Here is a 15,595-nt window from a genome sequence, read left to right on the forward strand (position 1 = left end):
ACCAGACTAGGTAAGGACTGCAGATTTCCTTCCCTAAAGGACATTAGTAAACCAAATTGGGATTTTTATGACAATCGAGAATGGTTTCATGGTCGTCGTTAGACTTTTAATTCCAGATTTATTTTATTGAATTCAAATTTCACCATCTTTCATGGTGGGATTCGAACCCAGGACCCCAAAGCATTATCCTGGGTGTCCGGATTACTAGTCCAGTGACAATTCCACTACACTGCTGCCTGCCCCTTCTCTTCCCAAACCTAGTGGTGCAAGAGGCAGACAAAGCATGTGCTTACATCCATAGCTTGTTTCCGTAGCAAGTTTTTCCTGGAATAGGTCGCTAGCCTGTCACCAGAGACTATAGTTGGAGAGGTGCCACTTCACATCAAATATGGCCGACTAGAAGATTGTCCTGCTCTTGACACCTGCCATAAGCATATTGGAAGGGTTTATTTTACAGGTTGATCATCAACTGTTTGGCCATGTTACGAATGCACCTTCTGTGGCCATCCAGTCCTGGAGTGAGACTTGAACGTGGAGCTCTCAGTGCCAGGGAATCTACCCACTGTGCCACAAGACCATTTTAAATGCTGCCCCAGTTTAGAGGGGAAAAAAACTTAAATATCACTTACCTACCTGCACACCCACTTAATGCATCTGGGCTTCAGCTCTTGGGTCTCGCTGTTCTCTGCTCCAGCTCTTGGACCCCTCCTTTCTTGTAAAAGGCAAGAGCAGCACCCTCTCTCTCACTTACAAGATTTCTGGATTTAACCACTCAGTCTCCAGCTGTACTTTCATGCAACTTATTTTCTGCATGTACTAAACCTCCTGCGTTTATACTAGCTCAAATTCTAGTGAGATGAGTCAGCCACTGTTGGTAATTGAACCTGTTCTAACTAGTTGCCTAATTAACTACCCTGCAGGTGCCTCGAAACAGGGACCTTGTTAATCAGTGAGACTGGAAGAACAATTTACTATCGCTTGGCCTAAATAGCCAAGTGGTTATGGTACTGGGTTTGTAACCCTGAGATCAAGAGTTCAAATCTCACAATGGCAAACTGTGAAACATGTAACTTCATCTGAAACAGATGGAAACAGGTTTGTACTCGAAAGAGTATCAGGGCCAAGTATCGTCCCATTAACATTCTAGGGGTTATTATTTTACAGAAGCTTATCTCAACACCCTGGCTACAAGAGCAGAATGGAAGCTGGGTACTGGACTTGTCAGGATTTGGAGTTTATACACCCAAGCAACACCTAGAAACTCAATGAAATTTGTTGGGAGACCGATCATTACAGCAACTGGCAGCAGCAACTTAAGTCTTCCAAACACTAGTAGGGGAAAGCCTTTAACTATTTTCTGATATGTTGAAGCTTTTAGTGACTGAGACTGACAGCCGTTTGCTGACTCATTCCTTAGGCAATGCCTCGGCCAATCGGGGTCAAACTGCCAACCAATCAGCACTTTCTTCATATAGAATATAAATTGATGATTTCCTCTTATATTGGTATTCTTGTGGAGTGTCCTGATGTGTGCAAGATGAAAAGCTTTGACATGTCTCTTTTTTTCAACAATACTCAAGTTCAGTACCAAAGTTTTCTGAAACTCACATGTCTATCCCTGACCAATTATCCACCCTTTCGTAGCTCTACTTGGGGTTTTCTATCCCTCTTTTTAAGCTCTGTGCACTCCACAGCTTGAAGGTTAATGTATTTGTCAAAAGCTTTTAATATTTTATTGAAGCTGGCTGAGGCTTCATCAATGCATTGCATTAGGATTACTTCATCAGCAGATTCACTGATGAGAATAAAAATGCATTAATCTGGATTACTTAGGATTTCCTACTTAGACCTGGTGTACTTTAATTTTTTTAAAAAATCAGTTTTGTGTTAGGTTTGGCCCTTGCATGAGTCCAAAATGGTCTGGAAGAGTCCATAGTTAAAATGGTTAAACTGCAGGTGCAGCTTAAAGAGGTTTCTGAAAACTCAAGATGGCATTGCTATATGCTTCTTCACAAAGGGTTTTCCTGTGCCTTTTGGGGGTGGGTGGCGGATATGGCATTTGTGATCTCAGTATTTAAATTTTCTCAACAATGCCTGGATTGACTGGTTAGAGTCTTCCCAGCTTTAGTGCAATGTTCTCGGGTCTTGGAAGCGTCCACTCTTGGCTTTTGCTGGGTTCTTAGTTGCAATTAATTTTTAATGTATATTTTTTTTGTTCAGATCAAGTCGGCTGCCACATGTTCAGATGCTGACTCGGACTGAAACTTAAATGGCAATTTCCGGACGCTGCAGTATTTAACTTTTTTCGGTACTTGTGTTGTCCCAGAATTTTAAATTTATAGCTCACCCCTGCTAGGTCTGCTGACTTTGCACACTCTGGATATTGAAGCTGGACTTTCACAGAATTGGATGGAGTCTTCTGCTGCAGTGAGGAATTTGGTTTCTGCTTTCAGCTTCCGAGCCTTTCTTTGGAGCTTTTCTCTGGTGATTTCCTTCTGTGCCTTCGCTTCTTGAGCTTTTCTTCAGGTCAGAATGCTTCTTGGATATTTTTCCTTCAGTTTCCCAGGATTTTAATTTTCTTCTGTCTCTCTGAGGTTTTTAATTGTTCCGTTCACTGCCATCATGTTGTAAAGTGTTGAGCTTAGTTTAGTAGGTCTTATTAAGACATTCATAGTCTTGGGTAGTTCAACAGTAAGTATTTATTAACTACTAGAAACTATATTCATAGGTACAGTAAAAGTCCATGCTAGGAGCTGTCTCCGTGCTTGCTTCTACACATAGCTCTGTCCAACATGACACCGATATCTAGGTGCAGGTCATGTGTTCTCTTACATCACTGTGTGGGTGCTAATGTACTCAGTCACACATTAACCCTTTATGTGCCAGACCCTTATACTACAATATTCATGGCTGAATCAGTGCTTCCCAGTAAACATTTGAGCGTATAATTAGAACAAGTTATACTGCACAGTTTATATTAATGCAGAGGATCATGGCTTCTCATTGATGTAAATTGAATGCAATTAGCCAAATAAAATCTGTTAGGACGGTATGGTTTATTTAATCAGTCACTGCTTGACCTGCAGCTGTTGTGAAGCAAACTTTTAAAAGTGTACTGGGTGACCAATTTAATTGCTTGGCAACATTTAAACTTCACTTTTAAACTGATTAATATTGGCAACAAACTGACCTTTGTATAAGTTTCTTCGTTGATCTTGAATCATTTAACTGACAAAGAGTGATACAGAGCTAATAGTATAACTCAGGCTTGCCAGCTATACAAGGTACTTATCTCAAAGCACTATCTGTAGTAAAATAGCAACATCATTTCAAATGGGTTTCTGAGCTGCCCAGTGATAAAAACAATGTTAAGTGTTAGTTGTAAAACATTTCAGCATTTACTGCTTGGAAAAATGCAAATATCAAAATGTAGATATTAATGGAAACTTGTTTTTTACCCTGAGCATTCATGCAAAAAATCTGCAGTTTGGTAATTGTTTCCGTTTATCTTAGCTTCTGGAGAGAAGGGAGTTTCAACAATCCTAAATTTAATAAAACTTAAGAGTTTGTATTTTTATTTTATTTATTTAAAGATTGTAAAACCAGTTTTTCACTTTCATCTGTGGATGACTCTAAAACGCTCACAGGCAGCAAGTCAGGATCCAGAACATTTAATCTATTTTTGTTAGTAACCTGAATTCGACTTGCCTGCTTATTTCTCTGCATCTGTTTTAGTCTGTCTGTGGCTTTAGCTTCATCGTCTTTGGTGGGTTTATTTTCTAAAGTACTACCTGATCTAAAAAATTTTTCCATGAGGCTGTCTTTTGCATCGTTTCTTGAGGCTGATGGAAGACAATTTTCAGATTTTTCACTGGGCCCGTCCCCAACTTGGTGCCTCAGTTCATTTGGTTGATTGCACAGCTTCGCAAAAGATGGCTCGTAACCATTGAATGAAGAGCTTAAGTCCAGAAACTCCTTACTGTCTTGTCTTTTTTTGCTACCAATATGGGTCGCATAAGATATTTTGCAAACAGGAAGCCCTTGGTGGAGATTTTCAATTTGTTCTGTGAACCTGTAGCGCCTTCTGAGTCTAGAAGTTTTATTGGGGCTGTCATTCAGCGCAAATGTTTCACCTATATCCTTGATATTGTCCAGTCGTAATTCATTTGCATCTTTGATCTCCTCAGTTTTTTGCTGCTCTCTTTCCTTGACGTCTTGCTCCTGTTCTCCAGTCTCTTTCCTTTCAGAGACCTCTCTCAGAGCAGCTCTTTCCTTCTCCTGTTTTTCTCTTTTTTCCCTTTCCAGGTTTTCTAAGATGTCATTCTCCGCCATCTCCTTCCACCTCCTTTCTGCCTGTTCGTATTCTAAAGAGAAAAAAAAATTCATGCAGATTTTCTGAATGGAAGTGAATGACCTAATATGTCTATGGCATTTGGCACAGGACAGATAATGTAAGATGTCTAATGACACACTGAAGAAAGTGACCTGTGATTTTATGGGGAAATTTTATGCTCAATGATAGTTGATTTTTAATTTTTTTTTAATACAACATAGGAACAGATCTAAGCCATTCAGCTCCTTGAGCACTGCCGTTCTGTTCGATCATTATTGATTTGCACCTCAGCTTCATTTACATGTCTTTGCTCCAAACCCTTTAATACCTTTACCTAACAAAAATCTACCAATCTCGGCACTGAAAATTTCAATTGACCGAGACTCCACAGCCTTTTGGAGGGTGCTATGGTGGTAGGGGTGGGGAAAAGTATTGTAGTTAGTCACTACACTTTTTTGCGGCAAATGTACTTTTTGACTTCACCCATAAATGGCCCATATGTGATTTTAAGATTATTTTCCCCTGTTTTGGATTCCCTCAACTGAGGAAATAGAAGCTCTGCACTACCTGATTGAATCCCTTTATCACTTTAAGGACCACAACCTTTTAAACTCAAGGTAATATAAATCAAGTTTATGCAACCTGTTCTCATAACTTAGCCCTTTGAGCCTTGGTATCATTCTGGTAAATCCTTGCTGTATCCATGCCTAAGGTGTGGAAACCAAACCAAGTTTTGTATTCCAAACCCCGTGCGTACTTTGAGATCTTTGTCACTTTTTTTTTAACATTTCCCCTTTTCTCATGACCATCGCTGGAAATTATGGGTATGGAAGTTAGTTATGGATGGAATGAAGCTCAGCCTGCTCACACTCAATTGGTCTTCATTTGGCAAGCTACTGAATAGCTGTCAATGGAAGTGTACCGTAACAAAATTCAATACCTTTGGGAGTGAAAATAAAAGCAAAACCAAATAAATAAGTTTAACGACAAGCTATTCTTAAGAAACAGATAACTGCAGTTCCCTTCCCAAAAGACTGAACATTTAGCAGTCAGACTGTATCCCTCTGAAATGGTAGTGTTGATTGTTTCGATGTGCTCCTCTGTGGACTGCCATGTATATTTACTGGTACCCATCGATTTTATGTTGGTCTTCATTCTACTGGGTTTCTATCATTTAAAAAAAAACAGCCGCCATGGAGTTATAGAATTTTACAGCACTGAAGGAGACCATTGAGCCTATGTTAGCTCTCTGAAAGTTCAGTCCCATTCAGTTGCCCCATTCACACAACTTTTGCAGATGTTGAAATAAAACCAAAAACATTTTGTTTTAAGTTGCTCCGACCTCTAAAATTGGAAAGTAGAAGCGAGGAGAAGAAAGGAAGTAGAAGAAAATAATAATATTGGTACAATGAGATTAGATAGGCTTTATTGTGGCAAACTAAACAAGGGAAGGTGAGAAAGCTGGGAGGACGAGTCAAACAGGTTCACATCACATTGTTCCCAGTTACCAGTTATCCAGAATGCTGCTAATTGAGATGTAGAAACGGAATATATGCTCGTGCATGTGATCGGGGAATAATTTGGGGCTGACCTATAGATATAGGATTAAGTGCCTAATAAAATTACGCTTCTACTATGTATGTACATTTAGACAAAAATACATGTTCTGAACCAAGTCAAGGGTGTTGAAGAACGTGAAACCTAGAAGCAAAGGCACCATCTTGCATGTCTATGGCCCTTAATGTAGTAAATTATTCCAAGACATTTGACCGGGTATTCGACAAAATTTCACACTACGGCACATGAGATACTAAAGCTAAATACTGCAAATGCTGGTAATCTGAAATAAAAACTGAAAATGCTGGAAATACTCAACAGGCCTGGTATTTGTGGAGAAATAAACAGAGTTAATGGATTGGATTTTACTACTGGCTTTAGGGCCCCAATGTCAGGACCAAATGGGGGTCTCAATCCACCACTTACCAGCAGCGAGATCAGAACCTTCCAGGAGGCAGTCTCATAATTGGCCATCTCTGCATTTGCCGCCTGGGAGATGTGGGCGCTGTTGAGGCAAGAACGCCTCAAAATGGACACACCCTAGGAGCTGTGGATCAAGATAAAAATTGAGGGGCGAAGCTGTAAGTCCCCTTGGAGGGGAAGGCTTTCCTGCCCATTGCTCCCGTCCCCTCTCTACGCGTCCATTCAGCAGGCTGCATCTGCTTCCAAGGAAGGAGTGGGGGGGGAGGTGGGAAGTGGAAGCCTGGCAGGAGATTTGGCTGAAAAGGATGAGGGCAGTGGGATCCTGCTACAGGAGGCTGCAAGAATCTAGGGTGACATGCCTGGAGGAGCTCAGTCTCCTGACATCTCCAGGAAAGGAACTTCAAGCCTATAGATCCTGTAGGCCCTCTGACCTGCCCCAACAGGCTCAGCTGCTGCTTATCCTGCTTGCTGAGGCTGATGAAGTCTGCTGCTTCTACTGCTGCAGCTGCTCCTCCTCTGACTGTTTATCCATCCAGAATGAAGAAGGGAAAATGGCTGAAAATGCTCAGGCAGTATGAGTTAGACAAACAAACAAACTGAAACTCTGCAGTATCAGAAAAGCGCAGCGATCCATTTAATTCAAGTCAGTGCAGGTGACGGTCCCAGTGAATTTTGCTCCAGTCCTATCGGTCAGTAAGGTTTCACTGCATTAAAGCAGCATCAGAGTTGCAATAACATAATGGGACCCAAATGAAATATGTTCATCAGCTTGGTTTCTGGTGAGTGTATTTTGAATGGAGTCTGTTGGATCCGTTTTAAAAAAAAAAATCAGAATCAATAAGTTTGTGTACAGAACAATGTTAGTAAGCAGCTTTAACTGATTTCAACTGTTCAGTCACCCTGTAAACTGTGGTTGGATAGGGATTATATCAGGTTCATAGGTTCTAACCATGTCCCCTAACCTAGCATTGTTGCAGCAGCCAGCGCCTCTCAACAACTGATATTAGTTCATTCTAATAACCCTTTGTCTTGCTCTCCATCCAAGCTGATTGCTCCTGACTGACTCCAGTCCTGCCTTTCAAATAACCTAAGTGCTTGGCAATCACAACAACAGCAATAAGTTACGGTTAATGCCCATGAACATATTAAAATGCCTAAGGGTGATTCTCAGGAGTGTTGTCAAACACAATTTGTTATCAAATAAAGTATAGGTGACCAAAAGCTTGGTCAAAGAGGTAAGTTTTTAGGACCGTCTCAAAGGAGGGAGAGGAAGAAAGGTTTGGAGAGGGAATTCCAGAGATTAAACAGCTGAAGGCACGGTCGCCAGGGAGGAAGTCACGGGTGTGCCCAAGGACAGAATTCGGGAAACAGATATTTCAGAGGGTTGTGGGACTGGAGGGGAGCACAGAGATAGGGAAGAGCAAGGCCATGGATGGATTAAATACAAGGATGGGAATTTTAAAACCGAGGCATTGCCAATGTAGGTCAATGCGCACAGGGGTAATAGATGAATGGAACTTGGTGCAAGTTACAATATGGGCAGCAGGCTTTTGGATGAGTTCAAGTTTATGCCAGGAGAGCATTGGAATAGTTAAACTAATAAGTAACAAAGGAATAAATGAAGGTTTCAGCAACAGAAGAGCTGAGGCAGGAGCAGTGGCAAGCAATGTTACAGATGTGGAAATAGTAATGTGCAGACAGTAGGTCTTTGATGCTTACGTATATGCTAACTACCAGCATTTTGAGATGACAATTAACTTTTCAATCCAGATTGCCAAATGTCATACGCCTTCTAATTACATACATTGATTAATGTGCAAACTTTTGGAAGAATCCCAGTAAATCTGTGCCTGACTTCATAATTAGACAATTCCCTTCAGGAATAAGCAGGCATGTGCATGCTGCATGCCAAATATCTATGACATAGTTATGCATTTTATAAGTTACCGTAGCATTTGTTGAGGTGTCCTACCTCTATACTGAGAGTTTAAATCTGGGTAGCCTTATGGCAACCCTCAAAAAGGTTAAAAAAAGTTAAAACATGGCAATGATGTAAGCTTTCCTCGTGGTTTGAAGACGAGAGACGATTTCACAAAACTTTCAAATTTAGCAACAGATTGGTTATGTTTTGGATCAGACTACCTAGGCCCTGCTTTCCCTGCCAAGTGGGCTTAAACAATTCCATCGCACTATTTTGAAGAAGAGCAGGGGAGTGTCCTGGCCAACATCTATCTCTGCACAAACACCTAAAATAGTTTAGTCGAACAGCAGAATATTGCCAATGCTGAAAATCTGAAATAAAAACAGAAAATGCTGGAAATACTCATCAGGTCAAGCAGCACCTGTTTCTCTCTCCACATATCTGCCTGACCACCTGTGTCTTTCCAGTGTGGTAACTATGGTTTAATGTAATGTGTAGTATACCTTTAAAAAAGACATTATAATGGAAGATCACATGACCTTGTGTAACCAATAGAGGAATAGTATGGGCTAACTCAGTAGTTAGTCAGCATTTAATTGGAAGCCAGTAGTCTACAAGTGAGCAGCAGAAATATGTAGATGGAGTTTGGTGTAGAAACACACAAGTGTAGCTGCTGAGCACCTTGTAAATAAACAGAAAGCGTTCCACCTGAGGATTGTCTGCGGAAAGTACCAACTCGACAAGCGTGGAAGTGTGATTTACAAATCACCATAAACTGGCGAGGGAGTCACAATAAACTGGTGACGAGGATAAAGTGAAGACCCAGCAAACTTGCAACAAGGAGAAAGTAGGAAAAAGAGAGGATAGAAGAAAGATACAACAAACTAGCGTTGAGAGTAAAATCAAAAGAATCAAAATCGGGCTGTACCTTGCACAATCGGAGTAAGTAAAAGTTTCCTTTCAAATTGTCAAAGCAATACCCTCAAAGCAGGCCACAATTCAGGAGAATTGATCCTTCGATCCAGCCACAGACGATTTGTCTCATTATATTGAGCGCCTTGTGTTCTATTTTCAAACAAATGAGATCACGGGGGAAGAGAAGAGGCAGGCGATCCTTTTATCTACATGTGGGAATAAAGCCCACGACTTAATTCGAATTTTGATGGCAGCCAGTGCCCCAGATTCAAAAAATGTTTATGAATTGGTGGACCTTGTGAAGGGTCATTACCAGCTGAAGACCTCGATAACGATGCAACATTTCAAGTTTACTTCAAGGAATAGAGCCCCGGGGGAGACAGCTGCTTGTTATGTGGCAAGTTTGAAACAGTTAACGGAACATTGTAAGTTTGGTACATCTTTAAACGATATGATGAGAGATCATTTATTGTGTGGTGTGAATGAGGACACGGTTCAGAAGAGATTACTGTCTGAGACGAATTTGGATTTTAAGAAGGCGCTAGAGATCACGCTGGCCATGGAAAGTGCAGTAATGGATTTGAAAGCCAGACTGGGAGCACAAAATGATGCCGCCCCCCCTCATCGGGAGGGAAGCCCCAGCCGAAAAGGGCACGAAAATGCAAGTCTCTGCCGAGGAACAGGAAACAGCCACCGCTGGCAGAAAAACAAAAATAAATGAATCAGCAGCGAAGATAAGGAATAATGGCAACAGAAGTGGAAATAGTCAGACTAGTAACGATCGGCAGTTTAAAAAAAATTGTTTTTATTGTCATTGAAACTGACACATAACAAGACAGTATAAGGAAAGAAGCAGGCAGACTTTCAAGTAAAAGAGAGAACCTTGTGAGATTTACCGTGTAGAAGAGCCTGAAGCAACAAATTCAGATATTTGTTCATTATTTAATTTGAAGGTAGGGCAAACTGAACCAATTTATGTAACAGTAAAAGTGAATGGCAGACCTGTTCATATGGAGGTGGACACAGGAGTTTCCACTACAGTAATTGGTGAACACACCTTCAAATACCTGAATTATAGTGAACTTAAATTAAATTTAGAAGAAACTGATGCCACATTAAGGACATACACGGGAGAAGACATCCAAGTCAAAGGTATAAGTAGAGTTACTGTCCATTACAGAAGCCAATCAGCAAAGCTACCATTGATGGTGATAGCAGGTGAAGGGCCAAGTGTTCTGGGATGAAGCTGGCTAAAGAGGATTAAATTAGAATGGGCTGAAATTTTCCAGCCAAGAGCAAGTGGGTTACCAGAGCTACTACAAAAATACGCTTCAGTCTTCAAGGACGAACTTTGGAAGATCCAAGGGCTGCAAGCAAAAAGTCATGTGAACTCAGAGGCAGCCCCCTGATTCATGAAGGCAAGACCAGTACCTTATGCACTGCGGGGAAAAGGTCGACATCCAACTGGACAGATTAGAGAAACTGGGCCTTACACAACTTGTGCAGTTCTCAGAGTGAGCAGCACCAATAGTCCCTGTACTTAAACCCAACCAAAGTGTTTGAATTTGTGGAGACTACGAAATGACAGTTAACAAAGTGGCTAAGTGGGACAGACATCCTATACCAAAAATGGAAGAACTCTATGCTAAGCTGACAGGTGGAACCACCTACATGAAGCTTGATATGAGTCATGCTTATCAGCAATTAGAGTTAGAGAAGGCATCCCAGGAATTTGTCACCATTAATACCCACAAGGTGTTGTACCGATATATCCATTTGCCTTTTGATGCCTCCTCAGCTTGCGCCATCTTCCAGAGAACGATGGAAAGTTTGCTGCAGGGACTGCCCCATATTTAGTTTATTTAGACGATGTATTGGTGACAGGACTCACTGAAAAGGAACATTTGGCAAACTTAGAAGAAGTCTTAAAATGTTTCTTGAAAGCTGGAGTGCGTTTTAAAAAAATGTGCACATTCCAAGCAAGGGAGATAATCTAAAATAAAAGCAAAATACTGCAGACACTGGAAATCTGAAACAAAAACAGAAAAAGCTGGAAAAACTCAGCAGGTCTAACAACATCTGTGGAGCGAAAAAAACAGTTCTTCAGAGTCATACAGACTCGAAATGTTAACTGTTTTTCTCTCTCCACGGATGCTGTTAGACCTGCTGAATTTTTCCAGCATTTTCTGTTTTTGTGTGAGGGAGGTAATCTACTTGGGTCACCGGGTAGATTCACAGGGCCTCCACCTGGTTGAGGAGAAAATGAGAGCCATAAGAGAGGCACACGTGCCAACGAACACGTCAGAGCTCAAATCATTCTTGGGAATGATCAATTATTATGGGCAGTTCTTACTCAATTTGTCTACAGTGCTGGCCCCCCTGCATTCTCTACTCAAAAAGAACCAATGTTGGTCTTGGGAGGCGCCCCAGAAAGAAACAATTATTGCACTCATCCAACCTATTAGTATATTTTGACCATAAGAAAGATTGATGTTGACATGTGACACATTTCCCTACAGAGTGGGAGCAGTGTTCTTCGATCGGATGGACGATGGCATGAAACGGCCTATAAGATATGTGTCAAGAACGCTCATCTCAGCAGAGAAGGGATACTCACAGATAGAAAAAGGCCTGTCAATCATCTTTAGTGTCAAGAGATTTCAGCAGTACATACACGACTATCATTTTACTATCGTTTCTGACCACAAGCCATTGCTAGGATTGTTCAAAGAGGACAAGGCTATACCACCCATATACAGCTAGAATACAACTTTGAGCCCTAATCCTGGCAGCATACGCGTACACTTTTGTACATAAGCCTGGAAATAAAATTGTAAATGCCGATGCACTTAGTCATTTACCTTTACAAGAAAATGATATAGATGTCTCAATTCCACAAGAACTCTTGTTATTGTTAAATTTCTTAGATTCATCGCCGGTATGTACTAGACAGATTAGAGACTGGACAAGTAGGGACCCAGTCCTATCTCAAATACAAGAACAAGTGCTTTATGGTTGGTCACAAGAACCTGTATCTGACAATATGAAACCATACTTTAACAGAAGACATGAAATAACCATCCAGGATGGCATCTTATTGTGGGGAGCATGAGTGTTAGTTTGTCCAAAGGGAAGAAAGCCATTGTTAATTGAACTACAAAGTGCATATTCAGGAATATCCCAAATGAAGACCATAGCATGCAGCTATCTACGGTGGCCTGGAATGGATGGAGAAATAGAGAGTTTAGTGAAGAATTGTGTATAGCATCAACAATTACAAAAGTTACCTTCAACAGCTCTGTAACACCTTTGCAAGTGGCCAGGAAGACCATGGGTACAATTACACATTGACAATGTGGGACCTTTCATGGGAACAATGTTTCTGCTCATTGTTGATGCCCACTCAAAATGGATGGACATCTATGAGGTGAAGTCACCAACATCTTCTGCTACAATTGAGAAACCTCGTCAAAGTTTTGTAATTAATGGAATACCAGAAGTGATCGTATCTGATAACAGCACAGCATTTACGAGTGCTGAGTTTCGACAGTTTATCAGCCTCAATGGTATAGCTCATGTAATAACTTCGCTGTACCACCCTTCTTTGAACGGACTGGCTGAAAGAGCAGTTCAAACGTTCAAGTCTGGCATGAAAAAGTTAACTGGAGATTCCCTAGCAACCAAGCTTGCACATTTTCTTTTTCATTATAGGGCTACCCTCATGCAACAACGGGTGTCACACCTGCGGAATTGTTAATGGAACACCGCCCCGGGACGAGATTGAGTTTAATAATGCCAAATTTGGGGGGGGGGGGGGGGATGTGGAAAGGAGTCAAGGAAGTTTGAAAAGTGGACATGACTGGCATAGTTGTGAGAGGAAGTTTACTGTGGGAGAGCAGGTCTATGCGAAGAACTTTGGAGAAGGACCAAAGTGGTTACTGGATGAAGTAAGTGCAGTGACTGAACTCTATCTTACCACATGAAGGCAGAAGGCTGAGTCATACGGAGACATGTGGATCATTTGAGGAAGGAGAGAAACAAATTATCAAGAAATGTTTCCACCAGTATTCACGACCGAGTCAATGTTTCCTATTGAGAGAACTCAACCTAACACAGATGTGTCTGAAGTGTCTGTTGTACCTACAAGAGTTGAGGAAACAGATTTGCAGGTACCTGCTGAAGAACCTGATGTTCAGACAACTCCAGAAAATGAGATTCCTAACAAAGCATCTGAAGTTGTAGAGCTCACACATTCTACACGTCTAAAGGAAACCCCCAGAAAGACAGAATTTGTAAATTACTTATCAGTGTAATAATTTGCTATTTTGAAACGATTGTAATTTAAACGTAAAAACATGTTTCCAAGTAAAGGGGAGGGATGTGGTAACTTTGGTTTTATCTAATGTGTAGTATACCTTTAAGAAGGATAATGGAAAATCACATGACAATGTGTAACCAATAGAGGAGTACTGTGGGCTAACTCAGTAGTTAGCTAGTGGTTAGATGGAAGTCAGCAATCTGCAAGTGAGCAGCAGAAGTATGTAGATTGTGTTTAGTGTAGAAACACATGTGCAGCTGCTGAGTACCTTGTAAATAAACAGAATGTGTTCCACCTAAGAAGTGTCTGCAGAACTACTCTATCTAAAGCAAAAACAGAACTAGTTCTGTCGAAGGGTCATGAGGACTCGAAACGTCAACTCTTTTCTTCTCCGCCGATGCTGCCAGACCTGCTGAGTTTTTCCAGGTAATTTTGTTTTTGTTTTGGATTTCCAGCATCCGCAGTTTTTATGTTTTTACTCCATCTAAAGTACCAACTCGGTTATCCGGCAACAAACGTTCAAGTGATTCACAAGTCATCATAAACTGGCGATGGAGTCACAACATCCAGAATTTTCTGATTTTACCTAAAATTGTTTATCTGGCATAATCACATTGCTGTTCATGGGTGCTTGCTGTGCACAAATCAGTTGGTGTAATTCCTGTGTTACAATAGTGACTACACTTCAAAAGTGCTTCCTGAACTGTAAAGAGCTTTGGAATGCTTGAGGTTGTGAAAGATGCTATATAAATGCAAGTCTTTGTTTTAATATTTAGCTCTTGTTACAAGGTAGTGTGTGGAAAAGTGCAGGTCTTTACTTTTGTGTTCTCGGCCGCTCAAGATGAGTTGATGGTTATGCATGTAGAAAAAAAAAGCTTGTCTGGTATAGTCATTTAGACATAAAGAAACGTGCCTAAGGCCTTAGTGTTATGAATACCCTGCTTAGAAGTTGATGGGTGAAGTTGATGGAAACAAAATTTAAATTTGGAGTGGGAATTTGCATTAATACCAGAATTACCAGTTTGAACTTGAATGTAGAAGGGGATTGCTGCGGGATACAATTACTCCCTCTCTTGTACAAGCCAACAGAAAATGAAATGTTGATATTCTGTTATGTGCTTTTGTATGTATTAGTAATTTTAAAAAAAACAGCGGTTCTATAATACAAACTTCCAAATCAATTTGATATAACCAATATGAAGTAATGTATGTTTCCAATGCTCCATAGCAGGACCTTCCTGCCTGGGCTCTACTAGTTTTTTAAAACTATGAATGAATTATTTTGCTGTGCTCATTATGACTTCCTCTGCCTGCCTTGGCTTTTTACGTGAAGGCATTAAGATTGTCTGCCTGTATCAGTCTATTCAACAAAAGTGGTTCTTGTGGCTGTCTTGCCCATTCACAAGCACAGAATAAAACTTACATTTTTAAAAATAATTTGATAAATGATGGCTCTTCTTGGATGTTAGATTTTCTAATGGTAAGTAAATATACAAAGCTAGTCTTCCTGCATTACACCCAGGGTTGGGCAGCGTGACAGGAACTAACCCAATTTTACGCTCGGAAGCTCTCATCAACTACGCATGGGGTAGTAGTTCTCCGAATCACATGGTGCGGCAGGCACTGATTTGTCTGCCTTGCCGTTACCTAATGGGCTCGAAGGTCCGGGCACCATATTTAAATACCACCCAAATACACAGATTCATCCTCTTAAGCCCAGCTGTGTAGAGGAAACATTTCAATATGGCTGCACCCAAGGGAAAAGCTGGTCCGAGTTTCAGTGATGACTCGCTTGAGGCCCTCCTCTGCAGAGTCTGCTGGCACCGGGATGTCCTCTACCTGAGGGGTGGCTCGAGGAGGCCCACCAGCCTCACCCTGCTGGCCCGGGAGGCGGTTGCAAGGGAAGTCAGCTCATCAGAAACCTGCCCGAGAAACTCCATCCAGTGTAGGAAGAGGATGAATGATCTTACCCGTTCCATCAAGGTAAGTCAACCTTCAGTTCACTCCAATCTCACACTCTCATGGCATCATGCACTTAAAGGGTTACACTGCTCAGGGATCTCACACAATAATAGCGGGGGAGACATCTGCGTTAATTGTCTCACGAACACTCTAACATCACCAGCAT

At 41.2% G+C, this 15,595-nt stretch overlaps 1 protein-coding gene across 1 annotated transcript in view; it reads right to left on the reverse strand.

The window, feature by feature from the left end:
• Positions 1-3,579: 3,579 nt before the first annotated feature.
• Positions 3,580-15,595, reverse strand: part of LOC121290416 (lebercilin-like protein) — a 62,029-nt gene continuing 50,013 nt past the window's right edge. The window contains exon 6 of the mRNA XM_041210856.1: positions 3,580-4,364. Coding sequence (XP_041066790.1) covers positions 3,580-4,364 — 785 coding nt within the window. The remainder of the gene's footprint in view (positions 4,365-15,595) is intronic.

The sequence above is a fragment of the Carcharodon carcharias genome, chromosome 18, assembly GCF_017639515.1.
Source record: "Carcharodon carcharias isolate sCarCar2 chromosome 18, sCarCar2.pri, whole genome shotgun sequence".
Taxonomy (NCBI): domain Eukaryota; kingdom Metazoa; phylum Chordata; class Chondrichthyes; order Lamniformes; family Lamnidae; genus Carcharodon; species Carcharodon carcharias.